Here is a 17,728-nt window from a genome sequence, read left to right on the forward strand (position 1 = left end):
TGGCGATCCACCTATTCTGGTTTTCCGTTTTTCTTTCATGTCTTATTTTTAAGACTTTATGTAATTTCTGTCACTTTGGTACGGCTTGGTGCAGCGTTGCTTTAACCCGTTTCAAGGCTAGCCTGGCGGATCTACACGGAAAACGGCCAAGCTTACTCTAGTAGCTTCTGTGAGAAGTGGGAGTAAGCATACTTTCTGGCTATTTTGAATATGGACATCTTTTTCAAGAAAGACTGATCTATGGCTTTTGGGTTGCTTTGAAATTTTCTGGCATTTAAGCAAAAATGGAAAACAAGCTTCGAGTTGCATTTTCAATTCATGAAGCAAGGGTGTGGCTCCTTTAGAGTCACGTTTAGTCAATTAAAACTTTTCGGGTTTCGAAGTTTTTTCCGACTTGCACGGATCTTGTTAGATCATTGAATCAAAGGTTACTTGCCTTATCTTTCATCTCCATCGTGATTCTACCTTGGCTTTTATGCGGAAAACGGGGAAAACCAGCTTCCAATTGTATTTTCAATTCAGGAAGCAAGATTTTGGCTCCTTTAGAGTCAGGTTTGGCTCTTTTAATATTTCGATTTTCGAAAAATTTTCTGACTTTCACGGACCTTGTTAGATCGTTGAATTAAAGGCCATTTGCCTTATCTTTCGTCTCCGTCTTGATTTAACCTTGAACGGTTGGAAATGACGTTAAACACTGTTTTAGGGTGGGTACAGGTCTATCTACTCTGGTAGGGGTATGACTTTTTGAAGTCAACCTTACCTAGATGGACTGCTACACTGGACTCTTGCTCCTGGGGAGCTTGATGTGGTTATTTGTCCCGTGAGGACTCTCAGAAGGTACCTGTCACGGGCTCGGCATTGAGTCAGAAAATCTGAAGCTTTTATGATATCACTTAGCACAGCAAGGTGTAAGGATATTGCGAAAGTTTATTTAACCAAGTGAGTCTCTACTTTGATCAGACAGGTGCTTACCTGGTGATTAACACAGTCTGGAGATGTTAGGGCAGTTTTGCCTCTCACCGTATGAGGCAAGGCCTTGGGCCTCCTCTTTGACAGTCCTCTGGTCGGGCCGTTTGGCTGAAGTACTGGAGTCGGCTTACGGGCGGTCTGAGGAGGTTTTTATTAACCTCTCCCTCAGAGACGTCTTGGGACAGGACGGCAGTTCCGCGTTACCGGTTTTGGTAGCCTTGGAACAGGTTCTAATTTCATGATTTCTCTATATACCCGCCACCTATAGTAGCAATCTGCTATATGTGAGTTGGGTAAGATATGTAATTTAATCAAAAATTTTAGTAATAAATTTTCATTTGATTAATATACTTACCCAACTCACATCGTTTATTCCCTCCCGCCTCCCCGCTGTGGTGGGTGTTTGGGTCTAAAAAAGGAGTGAGTTGGGCTTCGCTTTAGAATGAATTGCATATGGCGGTGTATGCGCGCGCATACGGAAGGCAGTCTCGTTTCCGGGCTGGCTTAGACACCCTTACGGGTCTCATGTCACTCTTTTTTTAGAGGCGCCTTCCTTGTTACCAAGGGGACGCGTACAGCGTTACCAGCACTGAACTAGGGTTAATTGCTATATGTGAGTTGGGTAAGTATATTAATCAAATGAAAATTTATTACTAAAATTTTTGATTCAGTGCATCGTTGAAACGTTTTATGGAACCTGTGTATTAGACCACAAGCATATGCTGATGCATTTTGATGATTTAACATTCAGTCAAGTTTTGACCAATTTTTGTTGTTGTTGTCTTTGTGAAAAGATGCAGTGCGTTCAGTTTTGTTCTGTGAGTTCGACAGATTGACTAAATGTGTTAATTTTGCTTTACGCAACTTGTTTTTTGTGTGTTGTGGACCCAGTGTATGCCAATGCTATACAAGACAATCTGAATGTGATCCTGTACCCGGGCTTGATCGAGGAGCTGGTGGACATCATTGAGATCGCCGACAAAAACCTAGTGGACATCAAGGCTGCTGCCCTCAGAACCCTCACCTCCATCATTCACATTGACAGGAATCCCAAGTACGTTCTCTGCTAGTGGAGATTGGAGAGAGAGAGAGGGAGTGTGTGTTTAATTGTGTGTGCTTGCACTCGTAGGGGGTCGAGGAGAGAAGTAACACAGATCAATTCGCAATGTTTGTTAAAATTGTGCTCCTACCCATATTTATGCTAATGATTTAATGTGTGGTACAAGAAGATGCACAGTTGAGAGTAAACAGTTTGTGCATATTGGCAGTACAGTAAATCCTGCATCTAGCATAACGGACAATTCAAGTGAGGACGGATGTATTTTACTCTCAAAAACACCTTAAAAGAGCGAACACCTCAAAGGCGCGGATGCGGACACCCTTTTTTGGTCCCGATTGGGTTCGTTACTTGTCAACAACGGACAAACCCTTGAAGCAGACAGCTTTTAGCAGACGCTGGTCCGCCATCTTGGTTCTGCAAATACAATCTCGCTGGCGATGTGAACGCGTGAGAAGCTTATTTTGTAAGCCAATGACTGCACTTGAAAGAAGTTGATTTTTGTATGGTGCACGCTCATTGGTCGATGCCGTGAACTCACAAACATTTCGGGTTTCTACTTTCTGTACTGTGGTGCATCTTCGTCTCATCATGCCAAAACGAAAAATTTTGACTTTAGAAGAGAGTCGATGTCATAAAGACCGTTCGAAAAGTTGCTGATGAGCTGAATTGCGGAAAAACTCAAATTTCCAACATAAACGCTGATCGAACACAATTCTCAGTCAGTGGGACTCTGGTGCCAGATCGACGGCAAAATGTGTTAAGAGAAGAAAAACAACCTATGATGAGTTGAACGAAGAACTCTTCGAGTGGTTTTCAACAGCTCGATCAAAGAATCTTCCAGTGAATGGCCCATTGCTTCAGATAAGAAACCGATTGCACCTCTCTCTCTCTCTCTCTCTCTCTCTCTCTCTCTCTCTCTCTCTCTCTCTCTCTCTCTCTCTCTCTCTCTCTCTCTCTCTCTCTCTCTCTCTCTCTCTCTCTCTCTCTCTCTCTCTCTCTCCTTTTCTTTGAACAAAAAACAAAAACAAAAAAACTTGAGGGCTTCAAAACTTTGAGTTGTAATAATCACTGTGTCAAAAAAGAATCAGTGACTTGGTGGGTTTTTTCCAAAAAAATGTTGGCGCATTCATATTCATAAGAAAGGACACCTTGCTACAAAGGACAGTGGCAAGGCTCCCCAAGAGCGTCCTTTGCTCGCAGGTTTTACTGTAATACTCACATGTGTTATCAGGGATGGCCAAATCTCACAATTTTAACTCGCCAGCCGGGCGAGCAACTTCAAGAAAGTCACTAGCCCGCCAGAAATTTTGCTCGCTCGGTACATGCTATAGTTGCTGCATCTGCAGTGTTTAAATAGCTTTGAAAACTCGATATCACAACCAACAGTGTTGCGTTGGACCAGAATGTTCACTGGCCAGCCGGGCGAGTTGCCAGGCGGTTTCTATTAGCCCAGCGGATTTTTTACTTCCCCCTGGTGATCGGGCAGACGATTGGGCCATCCCTGGTGTTATGGATCATTTCACTGTGTGGTGGTAGGGATAACCTCACAAGCACAAATTGAGGCAACCTGAGTGAGTGGCAGATTTGATGCTTCAGTATGTTTTGTGTTTTAATATTTTAATAGGAGTTTCAATGTTGGCAGGCTAGTCAACATCATCGACTCCACTGGGGCAGCGTCATACCATGGCTTCCTGCCTGTGCTGGTCAGGACATGTATTCAGCACATGATTGGTAAGTGTCACTTGACTCCTCCCTTGTATCGTGTTCACACGTCTGTCTCTGTAGCTGTCTGTCTGTCTCTCTCTTTCTCTTTTTCTCTTTCTCTCTTTCTCTCTCTCTCTCTCTCTCTCTCTCTCTCTCTCTCTCTCTCTCTCTCTCTCTCTCTCTCTTTCTCTCTCTCTCTGTGTTTGTCACTGCCTGTCTCACTCTCTTCCTCTCTTAATTTCTCTCTATCTCTCTGACTGTCTCTTCCTCTCTCTCTGTCTCTCTTGCTCTCTCTCTCTCTCTTTTGCGCTCTCTCTGTCTCCCTCTAGCTCTCTGCCTCCCCCTCTCCCCCCTCTGTCTCTCCCTCTCTATGTCCCCTTCCATTTGGAAACATATGTTACAGTAAAAGTAGATGTGTACTTGAGTGTGCATTTCAATAGTACTTTCGAACAATTGTCTAAGACTGAGAATCACTTTTATCATGTGCAGATCCAGACCTGGAACCATTTCCTCAGCAGTACGCCACTGCACTTTTCTCCTTCCTTTACCACCTGGCCAGTTATGAAAACGGTAATTACATGCTTTTATCTTGTGCTTGCAGTGAAAATATAGGTAAAAGGATAAATGTTCATCAGTGTGAACAGGTGTGACTGGTGCGAACAGGTGTGACGAAGTTTTGCAAAGTGCGATTTGTAAGTTGTTGCTTTTTGATAAAAAGATTAACTGCTCTCATTGTCTCAAGCCACACCTGAAACTTTATCATTTATACTTTTTCTGATGACTGGATTGGTTGAGTAATTGGTTGTCGGAGTTTTCCAATGTTTGACACATTTTCTTCGATTGTTCTGTAATAAAGCTGACAGAAAGATCAACCACTGAATTAAAATACAAAGCTTGTGGTAGATTTGACACTTTTTGAGATGATATGGTTTCCTTACATTTTGTTTGGTTGAATCTAATTTGGGTAATTGTCAAAATTCAGGTGTGGAAGCGCTGGTGTCCTGTGGCATGATGGAGGCCCTGCTGAAGGTGATCAACTGGTACTCTGAAGGACAGGAGCACATCACTGTAAGTTTTCCCCTGCCACGTGTGTGTGTGTGTAAAACAATTTGGTTATTAAGAAAATGATTAATTGCTTTTGAGTTATTCATCTGGTTATCCTCCATGCCTCAAAAGGGGTCACAGGAATAAACTGGAAATGAGAGAGAGAGTGTTTGTGAGTGTTTGTGAGCGAGAGTTTGGGGTGGGAGGAGAGTTTGGGATGGGAGGAGAGTGTGTGATAGTATGAGTGTGGTACAGTGTGTGTGAATGCGTTGCCTGCCTTGTAATTTTAATTAATGATCAGTACTCTGTTAGGCTTCTTTTCTAGGTTATCAATAAAACTGTTTTCCAGCATTTTTTAATTATTATTTTTTACCTTTGAGGAAGTTGCACGCCTGTTATTTTCAAAGCTTGTGCGATGTACATAGATTGATTTTTCACAGTTTGTGACACGAGCTGTTCGGGTGATTGACTTGATCACCAACATGGACATGGCAGCGTTCCAGGCGCATGGCGGTCTGCAAGCCTTCATCAACAGACTGGAGGTAAACATACACTTCCACTGTTAGATGCATTCCCCTTTGTGTGTATATGTCATGCCATTATGTTTTTAGCACGATAAAAGAAGTTACTGACACTCTGCGTCTTTCTGCTAAAATAATTTATCGGAAAGAACAAGATTTTGAGCTCAACCTTTGACAGTGATTTGAAAGAATTGCTACACCAAAAAGATCAGGAGGAAAGCTGTGGCGTTTTCTTCTGGATGTTACTCCTCAAATTAGCATCAGTTTTAGTTTTGGAAGTTTACTGTTATTTTGCACTTTGTTTTAACGTTACAGACTTGACATTTGGTTATCAAGTGATGTGATGTAATGTATTATGGCTTAAAATTATGGTAAATTGTTCTTGTTTTTTGTGGCTATGGGTTTTTAGTGAACTTGCATGATAGGAAGTTGAGTGTTCTTTGCGTGGAATGCAATGGTATCTGTGCTGGCAAAAGTTTTGACTCATTGACTGGTTATTCAATATGATATATATATTTCCTTTCCCAGCATGAAGTGAGCTTGTGTCGGAGAGAACAGCCTTTCGTGATACGAGCGCAGAACCGTGTTCAGAGCATAGACTCCATGCCCGAGTCACCGCCAGCCGCTATGGACATGGACACCGCCCAAGCAAATTCTCGTACATCCGCTGAGGCTGTTCCTTCCACGTCCTCCTCTATCGAGGGCTCTAGCGAAAACTGTGATGAACCCAAGCCAGGTAATACAGTCGAACCCATCTATAAGAACATTGCTTAAAATAAGATGCAGACCTGTTTACCCTCCCGGATTGTCCGGAATTATTACGGATTTGGGGTCTAAATTCCGGTATTACGGAATACTACCGAAAATTCCGGAAATTCCGGTCGAGAGAACCTTTTTTCGTGCGTGAAAATTCGAAGTCGAAATTGTGGTAGTCACCAGGACTGTGATTTCAAGGCTGACCGAAACAGCCTTTTCTGCGCATGTGCACAGCAAGGTATTTGTCGGATTCCGCGGATTTGAGATCGACATTGGTCCGAAGGGTAATATAGGGCCGATCTCTGTGGGGACGAAATGCCAACCAAAAAAGCAAACGTTGTACAGAAATATCGGCAAAACTATTAAGTCAAGTGGCGGTGTCTGGTGAAGTTTAAGAAGAGCGAACCACATTCATTTTGGTGATCAACTTCAGATCAGTGCAACAACAAAGCTAGTCAGTAACGAGTCACGTCGCGGCACGTGTCCCGAGGTTAGACGCAGAATTCGTTTTAACAAAATGCAGTACACAAATGAACATGGAAACAAACAAAAACACGAAATTATGTTTGGCAAAACATGAGCCTGCTTCGCATCGAGTTTATTTGACTAGGTCTCTACTTCCACAGAATCTCTCAGACCTGCGAACCGATCTCTCACTACGGTCAGTCGCGCCAGAGACATAGATGTAGGTCTATGGTCGCGCTCATCAGTTACTTGGCTGTTGCCGAAATTCAAGTCTTTCTGAGTCTAAAACTGATGTCCATTAATATTCCTCCGATATAGCAAAGATCACAGTTCATTGGATCGAAAAACTTACAACAAAATGTTAAAATGAAATAAACGAATCGGTCCTCTAAAATTAAAGGTAGCTTTTGGAGAGAGTTATTATGACTGGTTTTAATGCAGGATGTCTGATGTGACAGAATGTAAGGTGGTTTTGTTCACATGCATCTTCAAGTGACTGTAAATATTCCAAGGGGTGGGGGGATGTTACAGGGGTTCCTGACCCCCCCCCCCCCCCCTTGGGATCAAAAAAGCAACAACAACAACAACAAAATTCAGTCTGTGGGAAAAAAAACTAAAGACATTCGTCTGTGAAATTGTTGTTGTGGGGAGCAGATATCAATGAAGATAAATTGCCATTCTTTAATACTAACTTTAAAAGAAATAATGAGTGGCTGCTGACACCAATTTATCATGTTTAAAATCAAGGATAAGCTACAAATTGTTAATAAAATAGCTAAAATTCTTCAGCCAGACCCCCCCAACCCCAGGACCCCAGGTTGTACCCCCCCCCCCCCCCCCTCTAGCTCTCTTGCTCCGCCCCTGAATACTGTGGGGTGTTTTTTTTTAGATAAAGTAAACTTGTCTTAGTTAACTTGCATTAAACATGGTTTTCAATTTTGTACTTGTTTTGCATTGTAGCGCGCGAATAAACGTGTCGTTTAATCGTTTTCGAGCTGGTTTATGGTTGATAAAAAAGATTACTCAAAGATGCCTCAAATTACGGAAAAGTACCAGCTGCATTCCTGATTTTCATTTGGGGGGGTAAACAGGTCTGAAGATGCATCGCTTACAAGAAAGAACTTTTTATCTTCCTGCCAAATGCCTTCTTTCTTCCACTTATAATCCTCTTGATTAGAGAAACTCCGTTTTAAGAAAGCACTGGTTATTAGAAAGGAGTTTTTGTTCTTTCTTATAAGCAGGTTCCACTGTATTCAACCTTCAACAAGTTGATAATGGGCATCGGAGTGAATGTTAAGTTGTGTAGATCCTGATATATGATTGTTTGGTTTAGGTGAAAGCAGGGATGTCGTTAGGCGTCGGACATCGGACATAGACCGATTGAAAGGCTCAAATGTCCGATTCACATAGCAGCATGGCGGTCAGATGTCCTATCGTTTTGAACTGAGCGCTGTCATTGTCCGATAAGAACACCATTCCTTCGGACAGCGTGATATTCCATATTTTCCATTCAAGATACACATTTTCAAAAAGCGACCGAGCACTCTCGCGTACAGGTGCACTGAAGTCGTGTAGTGCTGATCTTGCGTTTTTGGGAATTCCGAACCGTTTGCGAAATGAGCCGTTTGGGTACACCCGTCTGCAGCACACTGAAGTTTAGGAGTACGGGAGACAACTCCAACTGACTATAAGTCTTGCGTCTGCTTTTGGTTTTAGTTTAAGAAATTTTGACGAAGCGCATTGAATTATGCCACCGAAATAAAACTAATAGGCCTGCCAAAGATCAACAAAAGCTGAAGACCTTTGGCTTTTCAACGGCATCCTGTGCTACGTTTCGGTCAAAAACAGGTGAAAACGCGGCAAGCGTCACAAGAATGACAGTGCCAATGACAGTGTCGCATTTGAAACTGACACAGCCACGGAAAGAGAAGTTTTGTATTTTGTACAGGACATGTCGGCACAGCAGGAAATTCGCAGAAACGGTCTTTTAACTATTCATGGCTGACCCTTTTTGGTTGGTTAGACTGTGACCTTGACAGCAAAGAGAACATACTGCTTTGTCGAATCTGTGTTGAAACGGATTTTTTTCCCAGTATTTTATTTTTTAGTCAAATCATGCAGTTTGTGAGACAATCAAAAACAGAGTGCTGAAGGTTCTGGTTGCTGTTTTAGATGTTTGTTTCGTTTTGTGTGTGTCCTATTTGGAACTAGATTAATAAAACAATGTATGCAAAAATGTTCGGTGTGTATATATAGATATACAATACATTGTATGTGTGTGTGTGTGCACACGATTTTGGAGCCATTCCATGGACAGTGTTTTGCACAAACTTATGATGTCCTATTGAAATTTCTGAAAGCGGTCAAATGTCCTTTTGATTCTGAAGAGCTCAGGACATTTGTCCTATAGGTGTGAATTTGTAACAACATCCCTGTGAAAGTGAAAACTTTTTGAATGTACACTTGTGTGGATTCATGATTTATTATTGTTCGTTTAGGTGAATGTGAGAACTGTTTTTTTACTGTTGAAATTGATTTTAAGCACAGGCAGATTCTTGCTGTGTGTGTTATTATGGGTGCAAGAGGCTAGAAAAAGTTTTGACCAGCATTCTTGAAGGTAGTGTGCCAGAAAAAAATAAAGGTTTGAACTATCAGCCCAAAGTACTGATGGAGTTTTCATTCACCATGTGCACACATGTGGCACAACTTTGAAAGTGAATACAGTGGTACCTGCAATTGACAGCGATAGAGACGGTCATTATTAACCCCGGCCGCTATCACTTTCTCATAGAACAATAACTGTCTCAATCTGTGTAAAATATCATATTTTGGTCAAACATGACAGACAATGTAAGGACATTTTTGGCTGGTTCCAAGGGTGTACTTTCATCACAGGTACCACTGTTTGTCGGTCTGTGAATTCACCTTGCTTTGTGTTGACAGGTGTGCAGTGCTTCCCACAGAGAGCAGCCCTGCTGAAGTCCATGCTGAACTTCTTAAAGAAGGCCATTCCAGATAACGCTTTCACAGAGAGCATCAGGCACTGTGAGTACTACTACCAGTTGCATGGAAGGGTGAAATGGATGTTGAAGCCAGACATTGTCTTTTCAGTTTAATGGTTGAATGTTATCGGTGGTATAGTTTTGAGCTTAGACTTTATTGTGATTTTCATCCAAATTCAAGATTACAAGGTTTGATGAAAATTCCCAGGCCTCTAGGGGTATGGAGAAAATGATGACTGTGGTGTTTCTGATTTGATACAGATCTTTTCTGATCAACCATGAACAGTAGCTACTGTAGAAGTGTTGTTAGCTTGCATATATATATATACATGAAAGAAGACGTATGGAGCTCAGTAATGCAATATTTTGAAGTTGATAGGTTAATGTGAACCAAATATGCACTCATTTGGTGGCTCAATGCAACAGAATAGTTGACTAAATATTCTTGGTTGCTTGTTGTTTTTTTCCTTCTTCATATCTACCTCATATCTTTTCCAGTGATGGACGGCTCACTACCAAGGTCTTTGAAGCATATTATCAGCAATGCAGAGTATTATGGCCCTTCACTTTTTCTACTGGGTGAGTACTCCGAGCTTGATTAAATTAAAGGCAAGAAAATACAGGTTCTCAGTAATAGATAGGTTCAAACTTTAATGGGGGGGGGGGGGGGGGGGGGGGGGGATTTTATGTCTTTCATAAAATATTAGAGTTTGTGGCTTTGCTTGTTTACACAGCTATATGTATTATTTCGCCTGATTCTGTTTTTTTTAACGAGGAAAGCTCGTTGCGGGTGAAATTAACATGCTGTAACATGCTGCCAGTGTAATGGTAACATCTTTGATAACTAATGTATATTGTTGAAGGAAAATTACGGAAGGCAAAGTTATGAAAAAATGTGTGCATTTTCTGTTTCAGCAACTGATGTTGTGACGGTGTATGTCTTTCAAGAACCATCACTCCTGTCATCACTGCAAGACAAAGGGCTGACAGATGTAGTTTTACATGCCCTACTCATCAAAGATGTAAGTTTCCATTAGAAATTTAGAAGTTTCTTCTCTCTTTTTTTGGTCATACACTCGGTCACCGAATCTTGAAATGGACAGCGAGGCTTGAGAAAATGATGGTGTACCTTTTAGCGGTTCTCCACTGAGCTATAGATCTTCTCCCTATAAAGTAAAACCAGGAATGTCATCTTTGTTCCTACCTTTAAATTTCTTCACGTTTATTTGACATATGTCTTTGGTCATTTCAATAATGTTTGTCTTTGCAAAACAAGTTCAGTGTAATTGAATTATTGTGTTCACCCTTCAGGTGGTTGTGTTAACTCTTGTGCTTTTTAACTGCTGTTCAAACATTCATAATAAGACTTCGGATTAAGTGCGCTGTCCGTTCACAGGTGCCTGCGACACGAGAAGTGTTAGCGTCTCTGCCCAACGTCTTCAGCGCCTTGTGTCTCAACACGCGGGGGCTGGAGGCCTTTGTGGCGTGCCGGCCGTTTGACCGTCTGTTCAAGGTGCTCCTCTCCCCGGACTATCTGCCAGCCATGAGAAGGAGGCGCAGTGCTGATCCCTTTGGTAAGCCTGGAAGGTTGCGGGATCTGTAGTCGCCGAGTAGTGCCTTACACGGGAGACTGATTGTGGAGGGTACATACATGTGCGTATGCACAAAAGGACACACAGGAACACTGTGCTGTTATATATAGGTTTTTTTATGAGAATAACTTGTTTAAACTATAGTGACATCTCTGTTTGAAGACCCTTCATTTTATGACCTTGCTTCCCAAGATGTTCTTTTCATAAAACCTGTACAGTTATCTCCATATTAAAACTCCCTCCTTATGAGACCTTATTTTTTCCAGATTGGTATTATAAAATGATGGACCCCTCGCGGGTTAGGGGGAAGAATTTACCCGATGTTCCCCAGCATGTCGTAAGAGGCGACTAACGGATTCTGTTTCTCCTTTTACCCTTAAGTGTTTCTTGTATATAATATAGTCCATGTTTGTAAAGATTTTAGTCAAGCAGTATGTAAGAAATGTTAAGTCCTTTGTACTGGAAACTTGCATTCTCCCAGTAAGGTAATACATTGTACTACGTTGCAAGCCCCTGGAGCAATTTTTTGATTAGTGCTTTTGTGAACAAGAAACAATTAACAAGTGGCTCTATCCCATCTCCCCCCTTTCCCCGTCGCGATATAACCTTGAACGGTTGAAAACGACGTTAAACACCAAATAAAGAAAGAAAGAAAGATTATAAAATGAAAGGAGGAAAAAGAAAGAAAAATGATGTTTGAACAGTGCTCTTGACACTTTTTTCTCCTGCTTTCTCAAACAGGTGACACAGCCAGTAACCTTGGCAACGCCATGGATGAACTGATGCGACATCAGCCCTCTCTGCGAACAGATGCCACAAAAGCGATCATCAAGGTAAAACACTTAAAAATGAAGGTGGATGAGGAATGGAAGGCATTAAATTAAAGAGGTGATGTTTGAAAATAACTGACAAGATCAAGTGCTGTGCCAGACAGTAAGGCAAGCAACTGCTCGCTGCTGTCCGGCTAAGACCAATGATCGCGGTAAATGAATAACTCTGATGTGTATGTTATGGAGTGTGCACTCAATATGATACTCGGTTCTTTAAAAAATTGCACATCGAAGCTATGATTCGCTGCCGATTGGTTGCAGTGATTGCTAAGCATGCAGGTTTTCATGAACAAATGTGACCTCAAGCCACACCAACATTACCTCAGTCATAACACGTCAGAGATTTTTTATTATTATTGTAATTATAATTATCTTCTCAGTGATGACTATACAAGCACGTATCTGATATGACTTTGTTGAAAACACAGACTGAGAGAAGATGTTGAAAAAGACTAGTGTTCTTTTTTTGACTAAATGTATTCAGATAGACTTTAAACTGGGACGCGGGTAGTGGTGTGTGTGTGTGTGTGCCAGTACAGCGATTTTAAGAAAACTACTGGGCAGATCTTGATGAAATTGTCAATGTCAGTTCTTCGAGATGATATCCCCACCCGATTTTTCACTTTTTAAATCAATGCCTTTGATGACGTCATTAACATTTTGGTCAAACATTCTTTGGCTCAGTTGAACTATGAGATTGCATTGTATTCTTTATCATTTTCTGAATCTTCAGACTGACATACTGACGAAATGTTTTGATGTTTAACATGATATGTTAACTTTTTCCATGATCAGCTCTTGGAGGAGATCTGCTCCATGGGTCAAGACCCCAAATACATCTGCCAGAAGCAGCAGCCCAAAACAGAACAGGCCACCTCCTCCCCCCGTTCCCCGCAACCTGTGGATGGGGGTTCGTCTGAAGAGGAGGAGGAAGAGGAAGACATCCCAGCAGCCTCGTCGTCCAATCAGACGGCAGCCTCGTCTGCTGAGGGTGCAGCTGCTCCGGCCTCAGCGACTGCTTCCTCTGCTGTCAGCAGCTCTGGGGCAAAGTCTGCATCTCAGGATGCCATTCAGTGAGTTTGAGTGAGATTTGACTGGAATAAGTGTGTGCGTTAGTGGTTCGTATGTGCTGTGCTGTTCAGACCGGTGTGTCTGATGGTATAGTGTATTGTCATAATTCATTCTTCAACTTCTGCTCTTCTTTGTCTTTGTCTGTTTCTGTCGGTTTGTGGGTTGATCGGTCTCTCAGTTGAGGTCTGTCTCTCTATGTCTTTGTCCCGCTCTCTCTCTCTCACACATGCAAACTGACATGCATGCACATACACACGTGCGCAAAGGCACACTTTCTTTTTGATGTTTGCAAAATTTTATGTTAACAGCTTCTGAAAAGTAGTTAAAATTTGTTGTTTGTTATTACATTATCGTTGACAGCTGCTGCATTGGCCTTCTCTCTGTGAAGTATTTACAATCATGATGAAAGTAGTCTTACGATTGATGGGGAAAGCTATATGTCTGAGAGAGAGGGCAGCAGCAAGATTGTACAGAAGCCTGGTGGTCATCCTTTCTGTTGTCTTGGTAGAAAATGTTAAGTATGTCTTACTGTGTAAAAATGTGGAAAGCTAATCCTTGCAAAGTCTGCATCTCAGCATTCCATCCAGTGAGTTTGAGTGTGATTTGACTGGAATAAGTGTGTGCGTTAGTTGTTCGTATGTGCTGATCGGTGTGTCTGATGGTATTGTATATTGCCATAGTTCATTTAATATCATATTCTTACTCCGAATCACATTAGCATTGAGTCACCTGAGATGCTTATCACTGAAAAACGCTTACCCGGCTAAAGAATTTAAAGGGAAGCAACCCCATCACCAAAACGAAAGTGAAAGTAGCTTTGGTAATGGGCCAGTACACCGGGAGTTACCTCCCATACGGGTGTATGCCACGTCACTTCCTCTAGGAACACGTGCCTATTATCATACGTCTTTTTCACCTCGGAGAGGACGGTTCACTTTTTGACGCTCTGTGGCTGACCTTGTGTGTTTGAGTGACACCCGCCGGCCACGTTACCCAGCTTGTCTGCTCGCCTTGCCTACAGTTTGGTGAGCTCGTTCCCGTTTGTTGTTGGTTGTTTGCGCTGTTTCGTTACTGTACGTTGTCCGTTTTTTACGGACTTGTGTGTCAGTGACTTGCGTGTTTCGCCATTTTGTTGTGTGAGTTAGTTAGCTAACTCGTGTGACTTTGCTAGTAGCTCTGCGTGCCCTCTTTCTGTTTGGGCAAGTGTAGCTTTAGTATTTTGTTGACGCGTAAGCGTGTGTGTTTACTGTGTTTTCAGTCGTTTTGACTTACGTTTCAGTAAATCTTTTTGGCTTTGCCACGTGTTGTTGACGTTTGTGTCAGTGTCTTGCGTGTCGCCATTTTGTTGTGTGAGTTAGTTTTCTAGCTCGTGTGACTTTGTTTGTAGCTCTCCGTGCCTCTGCTTGTGGGGCAAGTTTAGCTATAGTATTTTGTTAACGCATTAGTGCGTGTGTTTACTGAATTTTCCAGTCGTTTAGACTTATGTTTCAGTAAATTTTTTTCGCGTTGCCACGTGTTGTTGTCAACATGTCTGATTCAGACAAGCGCCGTGGCAAGTCGGACCCCAAGGGGAAAATTAAGGCTAAGTCTTCCTCTTCCAAAGCAACTTTACTTGTTACAGACCAAGAGCGTAACACTTTGTTGGCTGTACCAATTTCGGCGCCTAGCGCTGTTACTACTTCTGCTTCTTTTGCGGCGCCTAGCGCTACTGTTACTTCTGCACCTGTCTCTACATCGGAGACTTCGTCTTCTTTGTTAGCACCTGGACAAGGTGCGTTGGTTTCCTCTCTGTTAAAGTCACTGGTTCCAGAAATCCGCAGCTTGGTGCAGGCAGAATTTCAGCGTTCCGTCGCCAGCAGTTCGGCGTTTCCGGCATCTGGCAGTGACGTCCGGGCATTGGCTTCCGTGTCTTTGTCCTCCACTTCCGGCTTGGAGCAGCGTCCTCCCTCTTCAGCGTCGGTTGGTAAGCAGAGCTGGTCCGATAGCCCTCGTGAGGCGCCTGGACGTTCTCCTTCGGGGGACAGCTCTTTCGCATCGGGTCACGACCGATACCTTGCTGATCTTTCATTTCCGGCGATAACCTACGAGGCCCCGGACTTGTTCGAACAGCGGCGGCAGTCGGTTTCGACTGCCGCATTTCCGGCACTTGCCGGAAGTGATGATCCGTCCGCTCCGGCACGCTACGGCGGTCGCGGCAGGATGGAGTATTCACTGACTTCCGGTCCTTCCGGATCGCGAAGTCAACCAGTGCAGTCTTCACTTCCGCATTTTGCGGTTCCGTTGACTACACTTCCGGTTTCGGCCGGAAACGCTTCTTCCTCTTCTGGTGGTTCCTTCCGGATACCAGATAGTGGATTTCAGCGTGCGCCTTCCGGCTTTCAAGCACCTAGGCTTGAGCAGGCATCACTCCACTCAGTCGGGGGAGTGACGTCAGCTCATCCAGCTCCGGTTTTTGCGGATGGTCGTCCTGCTTACCCTTTACCTTCACAGGATTTTGGGCGGCAGGATGACGTTAGTGCTCAGGCTTTTCCGGTTTCCGGTTTGCCAGGGCATGCTTCTGCTTCCGGAACTGGTGACTTCGGTCATGGTTCCACGTGTGACTATTCTGATGCTCCATCAGTGGTCAGCGAGGAGTCGCGGGGCGTGTTTCCGTCGAAGCTCAAGTCTGTTCTTGACGTCGCGGCGGAAGTAACGTCTCGTTATTTTCCTGAAGGGGTGGTGGCTGCGGACTCTTCCGCATCATTCGTTCCTTCTGCCATGGCTGACTTCCGGCCGGCACAGGAGGATGTTTCTTCCTTCCGGTTCGCCGAGTCTCCGTCAGTGGCTTACCAACTTTCGCATTCACTGGTTCGTCCAGCACATGCGGGGAGTGGTATTCGGCCAGTGCCTGTTCCGTTACTGCTTCCTTTTGGTCCAGTTCCGGAATCAGCGCAGCAGTGGGTGGCTTCAGCTGCCCAAGCCTCTTCCTTCGTGCCTACGGTCAATAGGAAGCTTGGCATGCCCAATCAGAGCCAGAATTGGCTGGCGTCTTTTGCACTCCCTAGGGCTACCCTTCCGGTTTCCCGGGAATTGCTGCCTCTTCTGACTAAACCGATCAAGCGTGATTCGGTTTTGCCGGTTTCCGAGGCTTCCCTCCTCTCTGCTGAGGAGGTTGGACGTCGGCAGATCGAACTGTCCTCCATTGCGGAGACTCTCGTTCGGGCTCTGTCTCGGGCATTGACCGATTCGCTAGTTCCTTTCACTCTCAGTGAAGAACAGAATGCGGACGATGTCTCTGCGCTTTTGGCCGCATTGGCCAAGGTCAATGAGGAACAATTGCGTCTTTCCTCCCTGCAGTACACCCAAGCGGTACTCTGCAGGAGGGATCTCTTCCTCTCGCAGTCCCAATTCACGGAACTGGCTACTAGGGAGACCTTGAGAGTCTCCCCGGTCTCAGAGGAGTCTCTCTTCTGTCCGCTGGCACTGGATGCCAGACAGAAGGAGATTCAGTCAAACAAGGACAGTCAGTTCCTTGACTACACTCTGAAGGGGGTGAAACAGTCTCAGCCTTCTAAACAGAAGCAGGCTCAGACATCGTCTAACCCCAAGCCAGCTCAGAAGCGGCAGGCTCCGCCGGCCGCTCGTGGTGGGAAGAAGAGGACGGCATCGGGGAGGGGGCGTGGCGGCTCTGGAAGTAAGCCACACCCCCAATGAAGCGCTCCCGATCTCACCTCCCTCCCGCCCTCCACCTTGGTGATGGCGGGAGGCCCCTCCCGGGCACTTTCTCGTTGGATGTCGGTAGTAGACAGCCAATGGATTGTGGGAGTGGTGAGATCGGGCTTCCGCCTACTCTGGCGGGAGGAAAAGGCGCCTCTTACCCGAGTGCCTCCGCGGTTCAAGCCCCCCTTCTCGCAGGAAGCACGTTCCGTCTTGCAGTCGGAAATTGCCTCCCTGGAGCAGAAGGGCGCGGTGGAGAGAGTTCGGGTCCACAGCTCCCTGGGATTTTACGGGCGTCTGTTCGCTGTTCCCAAAGCATCAGGAGGATGGCGTCCCGTGTTGGATTTATCTCTCCTCAATACTTTCTTGAGGGAGATAAAATTCAAGATGGAGACGCCAGCCTCTGTTCGAGACTCTCTCCGCCCAGGAGACTGGGTGACCTCGATCGATCTCACGGACGCATACTTTCACATTCTTATGCATCCGGCCGACCGGAAATGGCTTCGTTTCCGGTGGGGAGATCAGATCTACCAGTTTCGCGCACTCCCTTTCGGGCTGTCTCTCGCACCATGGATTTTCACCATGGTGGTGAGACAGGTCTGTGCACTGGTGAGGTCCCAGGGTATCCGTCTGCGGGCTTATCTGGACGACTGGCTCATCATGAACCAGTCCCAGAGCGGCTGTTCGCAGGATACCCTGACGGTTCTTCGAGAATCCAACTCGTTGGGGTTCTCGATCAACCGGGTAAAGTCGGAGCTGACCCCGTCACAGACATTCACTTATCTGGGGATGTCTTTCGACACGGTCGCTTGGACTGTCCAGCCTTCTCAGAGAAGGGTGGACAAGCTCCAAGCCCAGATTCGCTCCACTTTACCTCTCCTGATGGCTTCCATCCGCTCGCTCGCCTCCATCTTGGGGCAGATGGAGTCTATGGCTCTTCTGGTTTCACTGGGCCGGGTCCACAAACGTCCGCTTCAGTTCGCGCTGAAGCCGTTTGTGGACTCTCCTCTGGTGGACT

General features: G+C 44.6%; 1 protein-coding gene across 4 annotated transcripts in view; it reads left to right on the forward strand.

Moving 5' to 3' along the window:
* Window positions 1-17,728, forward strand: part of LOC138964398 (E3 ubiquitin-protein ligase HUWE1-like) — a 177,788-nt gene that overhangs the window by 35,085 nt on the left and 124,975 nt on the right. For all 4 annotated transcript variants that reach the window (XM_070336336.1, XM_070336339.1, XM_070336338.1 and 1 more), the window contains exons 11-22: window positions 1,861-2,023; window positions 3,672-3,760; window positions 4,223-4,303; window positions 4,716-4,801; window positions 5,218-5,319; window positions 5,827-6,034; window positions 9,463-9,564; window positions 10,020-10,100; window positions 10,437-10,543; window positions 10,918-11,095; window positions 11,855-11,946; window positions 12,739-13,016. In XM_070336336.1, the coding sequence (XP_070192437.1) occupies window positions 1,861-2,023; window positions 3,672-3,760; window positions 4,223-4,303; window positions 4,716-4,801; window positions 5,218-5,319; window positions 5,827-6,034; window positions 9,463-9,564; window positions 10,020-10,100; window positions 10,437-10,543; window positions 10,918-11,095; window positions 11,855-11,946; window positions 12,739-13,016 (1,567 nt within the window). The remainder of the gene's footprint in view (window positions 1-1,860; window positions 2,024-3,671; window positions 3,761-4,222; window positions 4,304-4,715; window positions 4,802-5,217; window positions 5,320-5,826; window positions 6,035-9,462; window positions 9,565-10,019; window positions 10,101-10,436; window positions 10,544-10,917; window positions 11,096-11,854; window positions 11,947-12,738; window positions 13,017-17,728) is intronic.

The sequence above is a fragment of the Littorina saxatilis genome, linkage group LG4, assembly GCF_037325665.1.
Source record: "Littorina saxatilis isolate snail1 linkage group LG4, US_GU_Lsax_2.0, whole genome shotgun sequence".
Classification (NCBI taxonomy): domain Eukaryota; kingdom Metazoa; phylum Mollusca; class Gastropoda; order Littorinimorpha; family Littorinidae; genus Littorina; species Littorina saxatilis.